The following is a 19,120-nucleotide window of genomic DNA, read 5'->3' on the forward strand; positions in this document are numbered from 1 at the left end:
TATAAGACGACCCGGTGTATAAGACGACCCCCTACTTTTAAGAAGCTTTTTAAGGTTTTTTGTCTTATGCGCCGGAAAATACTTACATGCCCTGCCCTCCCTGTCCGTCGCAGAGGAGGTGAAGGCCCGACTGGCCCCGCCGGCCCTCCCGCTGCTCCCGCGCTTCTGCCGGCCCCCGAGGTGCAGCGTTTCCCAGGCGGCAGGCAGCGCCGGAGGGCAGCCGCCACCCCGCCACGGCCGGCGCCCCTCCTGCTTCCCCCCCCAGGCCTTGAACTTCTCCCATTCGGCGCAGGGCGGGGCAGCCCAGCGGCTGCACTCTCTTAGGCGAGGCCGGCCCCTCGAATCAGGCGTGCATAGCTGACCTACCACCAGCCCCAGTACCTGCTGCTGCGGCCGGCTAAAGAGCCGGCCTACACGGTACCAAAATCCTTCTTGGGCCCAAGGCGCGCACAGGCGCCTCTCCCTCTACGCAAGGCGAAGCCGGGTGCGAAAAGTGACAGCGCGCAGGCGCCGTTGAGCCAGCCATTTGGCGCAGCTTCCGGTCCGCCTGTACGTAAGTCTAGGGACAGAACCGGGCCGTAGAGTTATGTTTCTGATGCGATCTGGAGTGGAGGGTTTGTACGGCTGACCTGCTGCAGGGGGGCAAGAAAGATCCCACGTAAGACGCGCGAGAGGCCTAACGGTCGTACGAACGAGCCGTCTCTTTACCTGCTTCTAGTGCGGAAAGTATAACCGGGCGAGATCCATCGGTTTGCTCAGCGAGCCACTGAGGTTGCTGCTCCTTTCTTGGTGTATGCGCGTTTCGACAGGACAACTAAAGCCAGCGGGGTTGCCCACAAAGAAGAATTCACAAGAAAAAAAAGGCGGCAGATGGGCCATTAGCATTCCTAATGACGCTGATTTAAAAAAGGAAATCCCAAAAGCGGATTTTTTGGGATACCTTTGGTGCAATTTTTTGGGATACCTTTGGTGCGCGCGTGTGTGCAGGACTTCCCTGCCAGCTCCCGTCTGACGCTCTTCTCTCTTGAGGTAGCTGCTGCCTCTTCCCTCTTGAGGCAGCATCCCCGAGGACTCCTTAGGAGCCGGGGAGCGATGCTGCCTCAAGAGGGAAGAGCATCGGGCGGGAGCAGGCAGGGCAGTCCTGCACACACGCGCACTCCCCAGCTGCTAAGGAGCAGCCGGGGAGTGCGCGCGTGCGCAGGACTGCCCTGCCGGCTCCCGCCAGACGCCACCCACTGATTTTCTGGCGTATAAGGCGACTGGGCGTATAAGACGACCCCCCAACTTTTGAGAAGATTTTCAGGGGTTAAAAAGTCGTCTTATACGCTGGAAAATACGGTATATGGCCTAGAGGTTAAAACAACTGCCTAATGTGCAATCAGCCCAGGTTCGAATCTCAGAAGGGTGTGGCTGACTCATGAGAACAAATAAGTTTGAAATAGCTATATTAGTCTCCCTTTAATTCTTTGTTAGCAATCCAAAAAATTTATGTGTGTGTATGTGTATGTTTGTATGTATGCACACACACACATTTTGGACTCGTATGGTTTGGTGATGCTTGTGGTATCTTTCTCACAGAGTGGCCTCAATGAGATTGGCCTATCAAGAGCTCCAAATTGATCGGAAGAAGGAGGAGAAGAAACTTCAAAACCTAGAAGGGAAGAAGCGTGAGCAGGCTGAAAGACTAGGCATGGGCTTGGTGTCCAGAAGGTAAATTTACTTTATTAGAGAATATAAAGGCTGGCTTGCCACTTATGTCATGCCTGGCATGAAGCAGTTAGTAGGACCAAAGGCTATGCCGCCACCATTTCTCAACAAATCACAAGACTTCTGGGACACTGTCCTTTGCATAGATGGGACCAAAGTGGAGATGTCTGGCTGTAATGCACAGTGCCACATTTGGTGCAAACCAGACACAGCATATCAGCACAAACAACTCATACCAACCATCAAGCACGGTTGTGGAGGGGTGATGATTTGGGTTTGTTTTGCAGCCACAGGACCTGGGCATCTTGCAGTCATTTAGTCAATCATGAACTTCTCCATATACCAAAGTATTCTAGAGTCACATGTGAAGCCATCTGTCCAATAGCTAAAGCTTGACTGACATTGGGTCATACAACAGGACAATGATCCCATGAATACCAGCAAATCTACGACAGAGTGGCTGAAAAAAGCAAAGAATCAAGGTGTTGCAATGGCCTAGTCAAAGTCCAGACCTCAACCCAATTGAAATGCTGTGGCAGGACCTCAAGAGAGCTGTGCATAAACAAATGTCCACAAATCTCAAATGAAGCAAAGCAGTGTTGTAAAGAAGAGTGGGCCAGAATTCTCCCACAATGATGTGAGAGACTGATAAAGTCATATAGAAAATGATTGTTATTGCTGCTAAATGTGGTTCTACAAGCTGTTGAATCATAAGGGGTATTTAGTCTCCATTTTACCTTTCTTTTTGTAAAATGAATGATGACATGGTATAATATGTCACGTTGTTAATCTGAAGTTGTATTTACCTACTTTTAAGAACCGCTAAGGACCAAGTGATTTTTACTATGTACTGATACACAAAAACCTCAGAACTCAAAAAGGGTGTACTTTTTCACATGACTACTTACATACATATTTATATTGGAACTGTGGACCAGATGATTTTGAATGGTGGGCTACCTCCAGCTCATGGGCCTTAAGATGTCAATCCCTTTTAGAGTATCAGCAAGAAAACAAGTTGAAAAGAACTCTGTTGCTATTGTATAGTTGGATTTTCATAAAGTCTTTGTCACAATCTTATCAAAAGCTGTTCAGCAAACTTAGCTGTCCTAAACTAAGCAGGCCTGTACATTTATGGATTACTAATTGGTGGAAAACAAATAGTGTAGGAATGGATGGTCCATTTCCTCAAACAGACGGAAGTAAGAACTAGAGTCCCTCAAAGTTCACCGTTGAGACCGCTATGTTCTAATTTGTACATAGACAAATTGTCTTAGAACTAAGTAGTGAACCAGCCAAAATTATGAATGCTGTTAAAACTATATAGGGTGGGAAAACCAAAAGGATCATGAAAATATCCAGAAGGCTCTCTTTAAACTAAATGAACTATCATCCAACCGGCAAAAGCAGTTCGTTTTAAGTAAGTGGGAAGTGATGTATGCCAGGGTAATTCTAGTGTTGAAGAAATATTTGGAAGTATGGAGTTCTGCCAGGCCTTTTAACTTTGCATTGTTTCTTCTAGTTCCATTTCGCATTCTGTCCTGTCTGAGATGCAAGTAATAGAACAAGAGACACCGGCGAGTGTAAAGTCCTCTCGGTCTCAGCTGGGCCTCTTTGAAGATACAGGAAGCTTCACATCTGGACCACCCAAGTACGACCAAGCTTTGCTGAGTTTTTAGTTCTGTTAGTATTTCTCTATCTGGCCTGCATAGATTCCTTTCTCTCATTTGTTCCTAGGTACAAAGATAATCCATTCTCACTAGGAGATGGTTTTGGTTCACAATGGGAAACAGAAATGCCCTCCTGGGGACTTGACAAAAGAGAAGAGGAGATAGACATCACAGTCTCGAGCATCCGACCCATTGGTGACAGGTAAAGTAAGGGAAATACAGTCCTTTGCTCTCGTGCAGAGTTGTGTGAATGGGACAGTGGGGGGGGGAGATCTGCTTGAAGTTTATAGTCAGTGAAAGATTTCAGTGCTTTTCCCCCCTACTCAGAGCGACCAACAGAAGAGAAACGGATAGCAAGGTATCGGTAGTAGAGTCTAACGAAGCGCGACAGAAGTTTGCAGGTGCCAAAGCCATCTCATCTGACATGTTCTTTGGACGAGAAGTTGATGCTGAGGTAGGTTTTCTATGATTTCTCTGCCCACAGAGGCCTGTTTCTGACCATTGTAAATAGCAGTGTCCCTGATGGATACCCTGTTTCCCCGAGAATAAGACCCAGCCGGAAAATATGCCCTAGCTTGGGTTTTTTTGGGACACTCATAAGCCCCACCCCAAAAATAAGCCCCAGTTAAGTTTGTCAGCCAGACAGAAGCAATTAGTACCATATTTTCCTGAATATAAACCCTAACCTGAAAATAAGCCCTAATAAGTCTTTTGGAGAAAAAATTAATATAAGCCCCGGTCATCTTTTTGGGGAAACACGGGTATTAGCTTTTTCCCCTTTATTTTAAAAAAAATATTTTTATTTCCATTATTTGTAAAAGTCTGTTTATTTCCACTAGTATGAGGCCAGATCCCGACTCCAGCAGCTCTCAGGAAGCAATGCCATTAGTTCTGTTGATCTTTTCGGAGAATCTGAAACAGCAAATTTGGGTATGTTCATCAAAAACAAAAGAATTATTCTTTTGGAACTGTACTGTGATAGTTCATAACTCACGCCATGGCTTTGCTGCCGTTAGTTCCATACTGAGGACAGTTTGGTGTACAGCAGCGAGTAGAGTAACACTTGTAAAAATGAGTGAGTTCAAGCAGTTAAGTTCTCTCTCATAAGAGGAGCTTCTTTATTTTGCGAAGATCTCTTATCGGCCCTCATATTTATATTTTTTTTCTTTTTCCCTGCAGGTGGTGCATCCATTGGAAATGTACTACCTGCGGCTGACATTGCTCAGTTCAAGCAGGGAGTAAAGTCTGTTGCTGGCAAGATGGCTGTCCTGGCCAATGGTGTGATGAACTCGCTGCAGGTGAGAAACGAAGGGGAAGTTATTTACCATACTTATATATTACCTTGATCGAGATGATGTACGTTGTCCTCATTCTTTTTTTGTTACAGCAATAGCAAGCTGTAAGCTGGGTTGAAAGAGAATCATTGGCCCATAAGCACCCAATGAGTTTCTGTGGTGGTGGATGAATTAGAATCCGAGTGTCCTCAGGACTAGTCCAGTGTCTAACCACTGCACCACATGGGCTTCCCAATCATCTATTTACTATTAAATTTTACAAGAGCTTTTAAATGGGTGATTAAATGTGCTTACATGAACAACATACGTGATATCTGAAGAAACTCATATGATAGTGTAGACTACGTAATATTTTGAGTGTGTGTTGTGGGTGCCATCGGGGATATGAAACAATGGGTGAAACTGCTATTCCTATCACCTCTGCCTCCTTAAGAGTTCTCTCTCTCTGTCTAGGTGGTGGTGTTTTGTTTTCTGGGCAGTTGAGCGTGCTTCCAAATAAGACCTTGAGTTGCCATTATTCACCAGTAGTGTAGGATCCAAAATGTTACCGAAAATAGCAATAATGCCCGAGGCTGGCCATTTGCATTTCAACATGCTTTTTTCCTATATATTTTTTAAACAGAAGAACTTGAAAGAAGGTTTTAAAATCTGGATCCTGGAGCCTAGAGCACATCTTGATGCTTATTTAATTCTGCCAAATGGGCTATAAAGGCACTAATTAAAGTACCTCCAAGACAACTAGTTGATTAGTCCACTTTAAGAAATATTGTATTTTTCATGGTCAATTTGAACTTGCAAATTTTATAGAGCTACATGGATCCAGTTGGATAATTTCACTATATGCAAATAAGGTGATCTTAAAATGTTGATTTTGAGTAGAAATATTGATAATATAGCAAGATATATCTCCTAACTAATACTGTACTTATGGGATTTGCAGCCCTAACTGAACTGTATTTATATAGTATGCAGTTAAAATCTTTAAAGGGACTTCTGAACTCTCCAAAGGGAGTAATCTTATGAAAACAAACCCAAACATAGCACAGGCATCAGGACAAGACCCAATAAGAGCAATTTAACATCTTCTGTATTGTTGACAGTACAATATTGTTTTGCTGAGGTTCATGGTGAGATATAAAATGGTAGGAAATTTAAGGATAAAAATAGCAGAGAAACTAAACTGAAGGATCTTCCCAAAACAAAACGTATTGCTAGTGCATAAGTCAGTGATGGCGAACCTTTTAGAGACTGAGTGCCCAAACCACGACCCCAAACCCACTTATTTATTGCAAAGTGCCCGGGGCGCATCAGCATTATGGTGCCCTTGGGGGTGGGGGCAGGGAGGTGCTTCTGAGTGCCGCCTCTGGCACGCAAAAACCAGGCGCGCAAAAATGGGCCACCGTGCTGTAGGGTGCTGATACAAGGTGCTGCACCACTCAAGAACAGGGCAGGGCTAGTGAGTATCATGCAGGCACTAGCCCCGCCCCATGCATGCACGCATGTAAAATGCTTCCCCCTCCCTTTTCTTCCAGTCTAACAATCAACAGCGGTTGGTGACCTCTGCTCTACCACCACTACTTGAGCTTGCTAGTTGGCCGCTTCGCCTCCTTTGTGCTGTGTGGGGCTCCTGCTCTGGGTGGCGGCAACAGCCTGATGGACCTGCTGCTGCCAGCAGTGGTGCGTGTGCCAACAGAGAGGGCTCTGGGTGCCGCCTCTGGCACACGTGCCATAGGTTCGCCACCACTGGCATAAGTTGTTCCGGAGTTTTGATTAGACTCAACGTGCAAGTTTGGTGGATACATTTTCTTGAACAATAAGGTTCACATTTCTCATATACTTAATAATGTGGCAAGGGAAAAGAAAGAACCACCTTGGACTATCTTGAATAGTGACCCAGATTCCATTCTGGTTCAGACTTACTTTAGGCTTAGTGTGCAAGTCTTGAGTTCAAGCCTGCACTCCATCTCTTTTTATATTTGTGTTAATTATGTAAACATGCACGTTCAAAGAATTGTCCAATAATGAAGCTAAAACAAATTCCTATGCTGATCTTTTTCGGACATTTTGGGAGGATTGCATAGAATTTGCCAATAATATCTTTTTGTGGACCACCTCACCGTTCAGATCTTAATAGGATCACCTTTGTTTTTGGTATGAATGGCTCATAAGTAATAACTTTTGTTTATCAGCTTTGGACTAGTTTTCCTAGCTAAATGCCTAGAAATCTTCAAGCATGTTTATAGGTAATCTGTTAAGTGATTTTTCTCCCCTCTTTGTCTCTTTTCCCTCCTACCCTTAGGACCGCTATGGTTCATATTGATGACTTAGAAGACTTTACCTCTTGGCCATCAGGGCAACACCACTTGAACTTGGAAACTCGGAAACACCACATGGGAACCCTACAGGATAACTTCTAAGCTGAGCATAGCTGGGGTCTGCTTGAGAATAGAGGAAATGGATATGCTTGTCCTGTACTCAAAAGTTCTCTGGACATTGTTTTGTATTAGAAAACATATTTTGTCAAAACCCAGCCTTCAGCACTGAAGTACGGGCCATTCCAGAGAACACCCCTCTGCTGCTATGGATTGAGATAGGGTGCAGATGTCATTGTGGTGGTGCTCTTTATATTTCTCTTTCTCTCCCTGACTGCTATTGGTGGACTTAGTATTGTGGAAGCAGGAAAGTAGTGTGTAATATTTTTCATGCTCCTGCATGAATTCAGAGGCAAATTCCAGTACTCGTTGCATTGATGGAGACTCTATAACCTATGCTCCAGATTAGAGTGAAATTCCTTCCTCTGTCCATAGTAATCTTACTGCCTTAAGGAACCCAGTGTGATGCGCCGTTTTAGAATAATGGCTGAAAAGCACAAAGGTACAGCACGCAGTGAAAGGTCAGCACTCTTGGTCTTAGTTGAGATTCTTTTATTTTTCAAATATGACCGATAAAATTTATGCAGGAGATCGGAGATCTTCAGTGGTAAGCAAGGAAGGGTTATCAAACCTTTCCTATAATCAGTTGTCCATTGGGTGCTGTCTTTTATTTCAGATGTTAAAAGAAATGAGTGTGGACTATGTTCACTCCCATTCGCTGTGTCCCACTTTCGTTGCACAACCATCGCAACTACTGCTTTCCTTCTGAATCACAATAATGGACTTAACTGAACACCATAGCTCTCTTGCAGATTATATGGAAACAAAATCAGTTTCAAGAAAGCTTCTTCCACCTATCCAGGCATTACTGTTGTCCCTTTGCTTTCTGGGATTGTTCTCATAAATTGCTATAGCTTTATTGATCGAAGAGGAACTGGGGTGGATAAGTGCTCCTTCCTGACCTACATTGCTAATCTCATGCCTGAGATGATAAAAGGTAATTTTGCTTCAGAGCACCCATTGCATCTGCATGCTGAATCCCATGTTTCAGTGATATTTTTCCACTGGAGTATTCTCATTTCAGCAGAGTGGGAGAAGTAGTTCCTTGTGAAATGGTGCTTACTGTTGTAACCATTTTGCATTCAAATTGCATGATTGTTGCTGCTGCTGCTGCTGCTGCACAGTGGGTTTATCTGGAAACTGCCACCAAATACAGTGTGTCCCCCTAAGAAGACGAGCCTGTTGTTTAATAGGAAGAGTATTCGCCAGGAATACATTGAAATGATGTCTCTTGAGTTTCAGTGAGGCACACTTGCTAGAGGCAGCTAAGGTTACCAATGTCCTTTGAGGTTACCCACTTTCACGTTAGTGTAACTCATTAGTGCAATTAATCTGCTTACTTCTTGTGCACTTCCTATGAAAATAAATGCCTGCATGGACTGACCAGAAATATCCCCCTTTGCTTGCTTCTCCTTTGTATTCAGAGGATTCTGAAAATACCCTTTCCGGTTTCGAGTGTTGCAGGTTTAAGACTGCTTGCTCAGCAAGATGTTTGCAGAGCTTCCTATCAGACCATTGCTTTTTTTTACCCAAGAGATTGGAAGAGGTTTCCCTGCTTGGGCCAACTCTGTACTTGAAAGTCATCATAATATTCATGAGTGATATGCGGCCAAAGTTATGGCACTGCTTTATGGGGTTTTCATGGTGGGCTATGGATTCCTCCTCCTCTCCAATAAATCAGATTGGATTCCTGTGTTCTCAATTCCTTGTGGCCCCAAATAATAATGCAAAATACGTTGTTAGAAATCACTCCCTCCATATTTGCTATACTAAGCTCTAAGAATGAAAATTAGATTAAAAGAAGAAGGATGTGCAAATTAAATGGTCTAGTGTGAAAGTAAAGTTAGTTTGTCATGTATTTTAGTTTTTTTTAAAAAAACCCTCAAAGTATTCTGTATATTATGACTTATTTTTTGACTGCAAGGAATATTGCCTTGTAGTTTCAGCTGTGTAACATTCATATTTCACTTGCCCAGGAGTGAAAGAAAAATCTTTGTCATGATTCTTTAGTACTACTTTTTACTTCCTTTCAAAAAAACATCTGAATAGCAAATGATGCAGTTGCTACTTTTTACAATATAACTTACGATGCAGGAAATCTCAGTTAATCCACCTCCTAGTGCAACATTCTTTATTGTCTATACATAGTTCATAGGTCACATCCTGAACCCACATTCAAAAAAAAATTACCCATTCATCAAAGCTATACGTTTCTGATCTGGATTTTTCATAAACTATGTTAATACTGAGCAATATGATAAAGGGTTCATATGTAGAGAGAAGGTAAAATCTTGCGTGTACAACAGAGATCAAAGGATTGTGATGCAAACGCCACACTGAGAATTAAATTTCTTAACACTGAAACAAATGCTCTCGTAGTTCAGTCAATTTGACATGTTTGCCACAAGAGAGCAGTATGATCCTACAACTGCAGTAGGTTGCCATCTCCTTTCCCCTAAATCCCACACTTTTCATCATAAGGACCTGTGAAATATCGTGTACTCCTTTATCAGTTCTCTGAGGAATCTGTCTCTTCCGTGGAGCCATCACTTTCAGTATCCACTTTCCGACGGTGGTGTAGCGGCCTCCAAAGGGAACAGATGCGTGGTGAAGCACGTGAAGGCGTGTTCGTTGCATCCCCACTTGCACTAGAATTGGATACTGAAAGGCCTGAAATTGACGCAATCCTGAAAAAAGGAAGAAAAAAAATCTGCTGTTACTTTATTTCTGTTCACATTTGTCACCATAAAAGTTTGTGAAAGTATACTGGGGAATATGTAACAGTATCTCTTGATCAACAATTTGGTAAAAAGCAGAGGAATGCAGCTTTCGGTCACCTTTTACAATTGGAGATTAAACTCCTTTGCTTAGAATCTCAGAAAATTGCTCCTATAGAAATAGTGAGCTGTTTGAAATTTTCTTTTGCACGAACCAATATTTGGTAAAGAAAGCTTGCTCCTTTCTTGATATTCCTATCAACTGCACAATGCTTCTTTTTTAATAATGATTTTTATTAAAGTTTACAGATAGATAGATTAAAAAACTAATACAAGCTAAAGCAATTACAAAAATAGTGTAGAGAAAAAAACATTAAAGAAAAATATATAAAGAATTATAGCTATATACAAAATTTTAAAGCGTCATTCAATCCTAATCAACAAGACTCCATTAAAATTTCCCGGAAATAACATATTTTAACTTGAAATACATCCAACTTTATATACCTTTACTTTGCTTTTAATATAGTAACTTACAACTTTCTCTGAAAATGCAACCAAAGATCTCTTCTTCCTATATCTCGTCTTTTGCTTATAAACAGATCTTTAAAACCTTGTCCTTCCGTTCTGGTCAACAAAAATCCATTAACAGTTACCACAAACTATACCAAAATATATCTATTTTGATCAAATAAACCAACTTTATATTCCCTCCTTTTGCTTTTAACAGTACTGATGTCTGATCCCTTTAAATAATGTCCCAGTGCTTGATTTTTTCCTCTTTGTCTCTTCTCAGAAATTCCTTCAAAACTTTAATGCATCTCTTTTGTAAATGCAAAATAACAGTTATCCAATTCAAAAGTTATGAGAAAATTATGTTAGCCAATATATAAGCTGTTATAAGACAATTACCCAATTCAATATAGGAATGAATATTAAGAACTATTAGAGCAGCAAAATTCATTACACTGGGTAAGTCTCCTTCAATCCTCAGTAAAACTTTTGCAAGTTTAAGAAGTTAAAAATGTTTTAGAATAAACAGCAAAAGGGTAATTAGAATGTTGATTTTTGGAAATGTGACAAGACTTTAAAAGTTGGACATTAAAGGAAACCAGAAAGAACTAAAGATCAACATCATAGAAGAAACTAATACAGAATGGAACAAAATAATCTTAATTTTGGGAAAAAAATCAAGAATAGTTGGGAACAATGAACTCAGAAGTTACTCTCAAGATTGTCTGCTATCATAAAAGTGGATTTAAAAGGTTATGAACAAGGAGTAGGTTTTACTGAACAAGACAGAATGAGGCTGATTGGAAATGACAGGCTATAAGAATGATAAGGAAGATGTTACCTGTATTTATAAATAAAACCAGCTGATGTCTTAATAATTAAAAGGGATGTACAAATTACAGAAAAGCTTTCCTTTGCTTCTTGAATTAATTTCAACTCGAATCTACCATGTTTTAGAGTGAAAGGAAAAATTACCATTGCTTTTACACTGAAAGAACTCTCATGTGACACCTAAAAGGAAAAATAATGGTGCCCTAACCACTTAGTTGTTCTCCATTTTAAAAGTACTTACAGTTTCTCTAATTCCTGATCCATAACTGGATCAAGGAGCAACTCTGCTTTCTCAGGGAGAGCTCCTGAAAATGAATAAAGAAAGCAAGAATAAGTATTTATATACCGTAATATTATGGAATCTGAAGTGAATCCACCCATGAAAACGGAAATATAGGAAGAGGAACATCTGCTCAACAATTCAGTGGTGGAATTCATGCTGCAAACTGCTCTCTGTGTGGCTTGTTAGCCTTCTTCAAAAAGCAACTGAATTTGCAGATACTCATCCTGTCAACTGCCTGATCACCCTTTTCACAATTGCTGCAATTGGAGGATCTTGCACTCCTACAAGAAATATTTTTGTAGCAGCACAGCATCCTGTTAGCTCGGTGTGAGAATGACCTATTCAAACTGATGTCCTTCAGTCGTGTTACCCAAACACTGTACTGCACATGAACTTCCATAAAACATAAAAGAATGAACAATCTAGGAATGTATTAATTTGATTTTTATATCTCTATGTCTATAGTAGCTCCCCATCTCTACAAGAATGCCCTACTTACTTGTAAGTCTTTTAACAGTCAGCAGTGTCGCTCCTCTCACTACATATATCTGAAGATGATGAGATGATTTTCAGCTGGCCTGATACACTATTGCAAAGAAGTGGCGCACTGGGGTTACCTGACAGATGCACTTATGTTTACCTTCCTTCTGTACAACAAATACTCTTTTTTTTTAACAGTGTGGTCCACAGGATCTAACTAGTCTGTTGGCAAGAACAGAATGCTCTTCCTGCCTTAGATGCGGAAGTCTACAGAGATGAGTCTGCACACATAGCTCTTGGCACAACCTGGCATCTCCAGCATATGGGATGCTACGAAGCTGTGTACAGCTTCCAGGGCAGCAGATCCTCACAGAGAACTCTTGCGTAACTCTTCACCTTGCAGCAGTCATCCACGGGAGAAACAGGGATGAAACCAGTGGTGGGATTCAAATATGTGAACATCCGGTTCTCTGCGTGGATGCCGCTTCCAGAAGTCCATTCTGCGCCCGGGCAACAAAAAATTAGCTACCGGTTCTGCCGAAGTGGTGCGAACCGGCTGAATCCCACCACTGGATGAAACCTCTTAATGAGGAAAATGTTCCTTGATAAAGAAAGCTGCAAGTGAGGACGGAAGGAGCAATCTCGGCTTTCTGTTTCTTCTGTCCTGCCTGGCACCCCAAAAAGGAAAGACACTCTTATATCCCTGAGGCTGTAATACAGAAGGCTAAATGAGCAGAAAGGGCTGCTGCCAGCCTTCTGCAGCCACCATTTCCTGAACGTGAAGCTTGCTCTTGAATCTTTAAGATCTCAAGGGTGCTCCAATCTCTCGGGAGAATTGGCAAACAGTATGCAGTGGATTGGCGAATCAATATTGACACAGGAGTGAGGGAGGCTAGGCTTGCCGTCTGCTTGACAAATTCATCCCTTGGCTTCTAATCTCTCTTCCCTTTCAAGATCCTGGTGAGATTGGAGGCACGGTGGGGGCCCCTGCCTGAAAGTGCCTTCCTTCTTCCTCTGAAGCTCTCGTCTGGAACTGCCCTTGCTGCAGGGCTTTGGAGAGCCTGTGATCCCTTGCAGACCAAAGCCTACGCAAATCATCCTCCCGTGTGCAGGGAAGATGAAAAGGCAGGAGGAGAAAAATCCTGCTTTCCTTGCCAAGATGCCTGCACCTGTTACACTTACGGCTGCCCCCTCGAGAGGCCTCAGCAGGAGCCTGGCTGGAAGCCAGAACAGGCCTTTCTTAGTGGGAGGAAAAACCCATGCACAATGGCGGCAGTAGGCAGGGCTCTCTCGGCCCATCTGTTTGCTTTGCACCTTACTGGAAGTGGATTTTGTACAGGCAGGAAAAAAAAATCCCGATCCGGTGCAATCTAAACATCATCTTTGCTTGGGAATGCATTACTAGCTAAGCCTGTTTGCAGAAGGGGTTGAGGACTTGCATGCATGTTCCTTTTGATATATAATCTCTACGCTTTGGATAAACGGTAGCTCCAGTTGGCAGGGATTGGGACGCTGGGAGACATAGCCTTGAGCAAAGAAAATGCAGAGGGATCAAGAGCAGCTCGGATGGCTGCTAGCAGGGCCAAGGAAGCCTACTCCTGTATTCAGAACCCCAGAGATGCATCAAACAGGCCCAGTGCCGATTTCCAACATGGAGACCAAATAGATTCTGCTATGGAAAAAGGCACCCCCTTTTTCAAAACCTGATTTTAAGGTTGCAGGACAAATAACAATTCTGAAAGGGGGGGATGTGCATTGCTTCTGTCCTGAAATAATGGTATTTCTATTGAAACAAGGCCTTGGCTTCTTCAAAAGAAAACGAAGAATTAAGAAAAATCAGGATCTTGTTCATTTGTATGAATTAAGCTCTCTCTCTCTCTCTCTCTCTCTCTCTCTCTCTCTCTCTCTCTCTCTCTCTCCTCATATTTCTATAGTTATTGAGGAGTAAAAAGTTTGCAAGAGAAGGCAGTCCTCTTGTAAAGATATTACTCTGGATTCTGAAACAGGATGAAATCAGGATCTGGGGCAAAGAACAGAATGGTAGTTGCCCATCTCTTTCTTCGCTGCTGGGGATACATGGGAATTAAGGCACTTTTTTGGTTTGTTATGTGACTTGTGTTGTGTAGCCGGTTCTTGCAGGCATTGAGCGAGATGGAAGGTTCAAAACAGCAACATGCTTTATTGAAGGTCAGAACAGAACAGAAGCAACAAGGGAGCTGCTGTGCAGCTATTTATATGGTTGGCTGATAGGCGGTGACCAATAGGTTTGAAGCAGAGGTTTCCAGTCCAAAGACCTACTTAGCCGGCTGGAGACAACCAGTCTGGGCCGGCTAGCAACCATTACAAACATACACGTGAACTAGCACTTAGCAATTGAAAGCAAGCAATTAGCAAGCAGTGCAACCTGAGCAAACACTTACAACATATACAAAAGGCCAATACTCATAGAATTGTTTTGCTTTAAATATAAATTTTTCTGGTATATACCTATTAGCCCTGAGGACTCTGTAACATTGACAAAGGAATTTAGGCCACCAAATCCCTAAACATTATTCGTGGAAAATACAGAACTTTTCATTACCAAGAGCTTTGTTGATCCCGTGATGTTTTGCAAGAGCCATCAGAAATCCATAGAAAGTTACTCTCTGTACATTGCTCAGAATTTCCTTGAGAACAGTGGCTGGGGGACAGCTAGGCAAACAAAAGGAACACAAGAAAAACACTTTATATGTCAAGGTCTGTGAATTACCTAGCTTTATACTTAAGACTGATCAAACTGAATGGATTGAATCATCTACATCATGAATCCATCTTCCTACAATTTGAGACATGTATTTTTCTGCAACAAAAGAGACAATGGGCTAGTAGTTCCATGAGCACTCATGGTTCTTTTTAACTTGAGAGAATCATGGGAGGAGAAGGTCTCAGTGAAAAGCATTTCCCAATTATTTTGAACAACAGCTTTCTCCTTCACGTTGAAGGAAATCTAGTTGGCCAGGCAGCAATTAAAGCAGGATTGGGGAAACTTTGGTACGGTTGCCCGACCCATTCTATGAGGATTCAAGAAAAGTTGTCCTGTTTCCCAGAGCCCCCCCCCCCCCTCTTTACCATTAAAGATTGCTTTGTAATTTCCTCATAGGTCATTCCACACAAGTTTTCTCCAATGGGCGAACTTATGTGTTAAACAAACTTTCAGAATCACCCTGTGCTTTTCTCATGTTTTTCCCTCGGTGAAAAGGCATGGAAAATGGTGGAACTTTAGTGGAAAGTATGCTACATTCATTTGTAAATGTGAAAAGAGCATCACTTCCAAAAAATAGTTGGTGAGTGGATAAAGAAGCCCGTTGTCCACTGGGCAACAGGCTCCCCCCCCCACTTCCATTTTTGTTTCAGCAGAGTAACCTTCCCCCAAGACAAAGTCAATAGAACGATTGCTCGATTGCCCTGCATATAGGAGAAAATGTGACCTCTTTCTTACTGTATTCTCTATAAATGTATGTTTCTGTGTTCTCTTTTCTCTGTGACTTCTCCCAGTGTGTGCATGTACTGCTTTTCTTTCTGCATGTTTTTTCTATGTGCACATGTGTGACAAAATAATTATTGCCAAGTTTTGTCCCAGTTTAATGCTGAATGTTTGGAAGTCTTGAATCAAACTGAATGCCACAAGCAAGCTGTTTAATTGTTTGCTGTGACAGAGATTCCAACTACAAATGAAAAGCCCAACGCTTTACGAGGAGAGTTTTTTAGCTACCCTTTTAAAATCACATGCTTTCTTCTATGGGTGACAACTTTAGGTTGTCATTAGAGCACAGTTAGGTCTGACATGATGAGGAACACTATCCCATGAAATCTTGCCCTTTTATCTTCTTCACAAATTATATTATCTTCTTGTTTATTTCAACTGCTGCTGAACTCTGTTCACTCTAATCCATTTATTTCTTTCAGTCAGTATAGTTTTTTCCCCCCAATTGTAAATAAAATGAAAGTTTCCTTTCCGTGCGCTTTTCTCAGGGGAACCTATAAATTAAATCGATGAATCTGACAGACCTCCAAAAATCTGGAAGTCAAAATACGTTCACTAACTGATATAAAATGGGGCAGAACTGGTGACAGCTGAAAATCGGTTGCATAATACATACAAAAGTCAAAACTTAATCTCTATCAATACATGACATTCGTTAGTTTCCGGACGAAGAGGAACAGCACAAGATTGAAGAAACAAGGCCACACGTACAAGACCTTTTTGATATGAACTGTTTGCACCAAAATGTCACTAAGCCCCTTCCTTATCCTGAAACCAATGAAATAGATACAACTTGTTCTAACCAGCTGGCCTTACCTGTATTTGGATTTGTCACATAATGATTCAAGGCACTGGTAAAATGCAGATGCCTCCACACCATCGGCCAGACTGCACTCACTGAGAGCTTGACGCGAACGATGCTGCCCAGAAGACGACGTAGGCACAATTACCGTATTTGGATTTTTACCTGTCAAGAGCTCTTGATAGATGGCAGCCACATTTTCAATAAACTCTGTTCAAATACAAAGGTATGTTGTAAAAATCACTTATCAACGTACTATAAGACTATGTGCTATATAAAAGACTGCATTAACTGTGTAGCTAATTAATTCTATTCTATTCTATTCGTTATATATTGTACTTTGAGAATGTTTTACAGTTTCCAGCGCTCATATGAATATGCACTGACCAATATAAATATGCAACTTACTTGCTTTAGTTGCTATATGACATGAAAATCATGCAAAGGCTATCGAAGCTATCTCAAAGGGCCTTTTCGGTAGCCTATAGATCAGTCATGGCAATCCTTTTAGAGATTGAGAGCCCAAACTGCAACCCAAAACCCACTCCTTTATTGCCGGGTGGGCGTGGCCGACTGGGTGGGGCTCCGTGGCCAGTTCACCTTGATGTAGGACAGCCAGCAGGCTGTGGCTGCTGACGGACACCGTCGGCCCCCATGTGCTCGCTGGCCTCTGTGTGCAGAGGCCGATGGTGTCAGGCAGCAGATCTGGAAGTGAAGCTATGCCGCCCATCCTTGCGCTGATGGGGACAGCGGCAGCGGTGGGGGAAGGCGGGTTCTGGCATGTGCCCACCCTTTGCCGCTGCCACCCCACATTGTCCCGCATGCACCTCCGGGATGTGTATGTGGGACGATGTGGGGTGGCAGCAGGGAGGGATGGGCATGAACCATAGGTCACCTTCCCCTGCCGCTGCCCCCACCTGCATGAGTATGGGTGGCACAGCTTCACTTCCAGATCTGCTGCCAGCCCGGCCTGGCGATGCAGGGATCACTGCCGTCGCCTCCTGCCCAGCCCTGCGCGTTGCCCAGGTGCCACTGTCCCACGAGGCTGGGCAGCCGGTGTGCAAGATCCGCTGCCTTGTCGGACTACTGAGGTGGGAATAGCTGCAGCCAGCGAGCAGCCGAGAAAGCTCCAGACATCCGGCCGCCCCTCCTCCGCCCCCTGCTTCTCTGTGTGGTTGGCCCGTCAAGGGGCTCGGAGCAGCAGGAGGAGCAGCAGCTGCCGCCCCGTCAGAGCCACCATGTAGACAGGGCCCACATCAGGTGAGAGCTCTTTTTCGGCCATCCCGGGGCTGTCCCTGCCGATGCTGATGGAGATGCACCATGGAAGGGAGATGGTGGCTCTGATTTCCCGATTGCCACCCCCAGCCCCCTGCCTGGTGCCCCTTCTATGCAATTCTACGTGACCGCAGTGTGGCTGAGAGGCTTGGCCAGTGGGGGGGCGGTGGCTTTCCTCCACGGAGGCGTCCCGGCCCTCCCGCTTCCCCACCAGACCCCCTCACCTTCCCCCAGCCAGGACCTGTTAACCCCCACCCTCCTGCACTCACCCCAGTTTGAGACTCCTGCAGCCCCCCCACCATATCCTTTCCCCCCCCAGCTGGGACCTCCAGCAATTCTGCAACTGGGAGCTCCTGCCCCCACCCCAGCTGACCCCCGCCCAAGCAGCCCAGCCCGACCAATACAGAGGGAAGGCGAGGCAGAGAACTGGTTGTTAAATGATTTGAAACCCACCACTGGTCACTTCCAAAGGCCGCTCACTCATTCTCCCACCAAAACCTGCTCCTTTTATAGGTTCCTTCACCCCGCCCAGCTCTCGCAGCTGTTCCTGGATTCCGCATGCGTGGAGAGGGAGAGGGGAGCAGCCCGGCCCTGCATCCCTCTGTCTGTGGCAATGACACAAGTGCCGACAGAGACAGCTCTGCGTGCCACCTGTGGCACACGTGCCATAGGTTCACCACCATGGCTATATATTCTATTCTTTGGACTAGGGTTTCAATTATGTAGAATTTTTATTGTGTGAAGAAGAATAAAAGTCAAGGCCACCCAAATGTATGTATGTATGTATACACACACACACACACACACAGACACAAACAAGCACTATCTATATATACATACAAGCTGTAGTAAGCATCCCAGTGTGTTTCAATGCAACTTCAAATTACATACAGTTTGGTGGTCAAAAGAGATATGAGCAAAGAAACTGGCTGAAAACATTCTCCCTCAGGCTGCAAAATTTTACCGTTATTTACTCCCAGAGTCTACATATAAACAAGGTTTTTTAACCATCCTGATCAGCTATGCAAAGATGCAGATTCCACTTTGAGTGTTTTGCATGTATGCATATTGGTGGGTGACCTGAAAAAACTGCTCAGTTTGGATAACAACAGAAATGGTTTCCAAGGGTACTAGTGTGCAAAACCTGGCAGGCATGCTTGGAACCTGCAAAAGTGTTTCTATGAAACAGATAGGTGACATTTTAATGTGAATTTGAAAGTTTGATAATCTCCAAGGATGAAGCATATTATAAATTATTGCTTCTCATTTTCCTTTCTCTCTCCTTTGAACTCCAGAATAGCATAATCTCCCTCACACAGATGACATGATTGCAGAGAGAAAGATGGCTTGAGGAAAGGGTTTATTAATAGCCGTGCAATTGAACCTTGTTTTGAGAGAGAAATAACAGATTTATCAACATTTTTCACCTTGTCTTCAGTTTACATACATACATTACTCCAATCTAGACCATCCTAATGTTACCTGTGTAGAATTACCATCCTGGAATTCATGCAAACATCGGCCATCTCAGTGATTGCTCAGTGGGCCTGGGGCTTACAGGGATTAACACTGCATAGGAAAGGCCAGGTAAG

At 43.4% G+C, this 19,120-nt stretch overlaps 2 protein-coding genes across 2 annotated transcripts in view; one reads left to right on the forward strand and one right to left on the reverse strand.

The window, feature by feature from the left end:
- Positions 1-9,106, forward strand: part of ARFGAP2 (ARF GTPase activating protein 2) — an 18,745-nt gene extending 9,639 nt beyond the window's left edge. Inside the window, exons 10-16 of the mRNA XM_081313515.1 lie at positions 1,579-1,710; positions 3,230-3,358; positions 3,445-3,579; positions 3,705-3,831; positions 4,217-4,307; positions 4,557-4,675; positions 6,972-9,106. Coding sequence (XP_081169641.1) covers positions 1,579-1,710; positions 3,230-3,358; positions 3,445-3,579; positions 3,705-3,831; positions 4,217-4,307; positions 4,557-4,675; positions 6,972-6,992 — 754 coding nt within the window. The 3' untranslated portion in view covers positions 6,993-9,106. The remainder of the gene's footprint in view (positions 1-1,578; positions 1,711-3,229; positions 3,359-3,444; positions 3,580-3,704; positions 3,832-4,216; positions 4,308-4,556; positions 4,676-6,971) is intronic.
- Positions 9,107-9,338: 232 nt separating this feature from the next.
- CSTPP1 (centriolar satellite-associated tubulin polyglutamylase complex regulator 1) overlaps positions 9,339-19,120 on the reverse strand; it is a 167,964-nt gene continuing 158,182 nt past the window's right edge. Inside the window, exons 6-9 of the mRNA XM_081313528.1 lie at positions 16,268-16,463; positions 14,510-14,619; positions 11,407-11,470; positions 9,339-9,791 (exon numbers count right to left, since the gene is read on the reverse strand). Coding sequence (XP_081169654.1) covers positions 9,614-9,791; positions 11,407-11,470; positions 14,510-14,619; positions 16,268-16,463 — 548 coding nt within the window. The 3' untranslated portion in view covers positions 9,339-9,613. The remainder of the gene's footprint in view (positions 9,792-11,406; positions 11,471-14,509; positions 14,620-16,267; positions 16,464-19,120) is intronic.

This window comes from Vipera berus (genome assembly GCF_964194415.1).
Source record: "Vipera berus genome assembly, chromosome: 1".
Lineage (NCBI taxonomy): Eukaryota > Metazoa > Chordata > Lepidosauria > Squamata > Viperidae > Vipera > Vipera berus.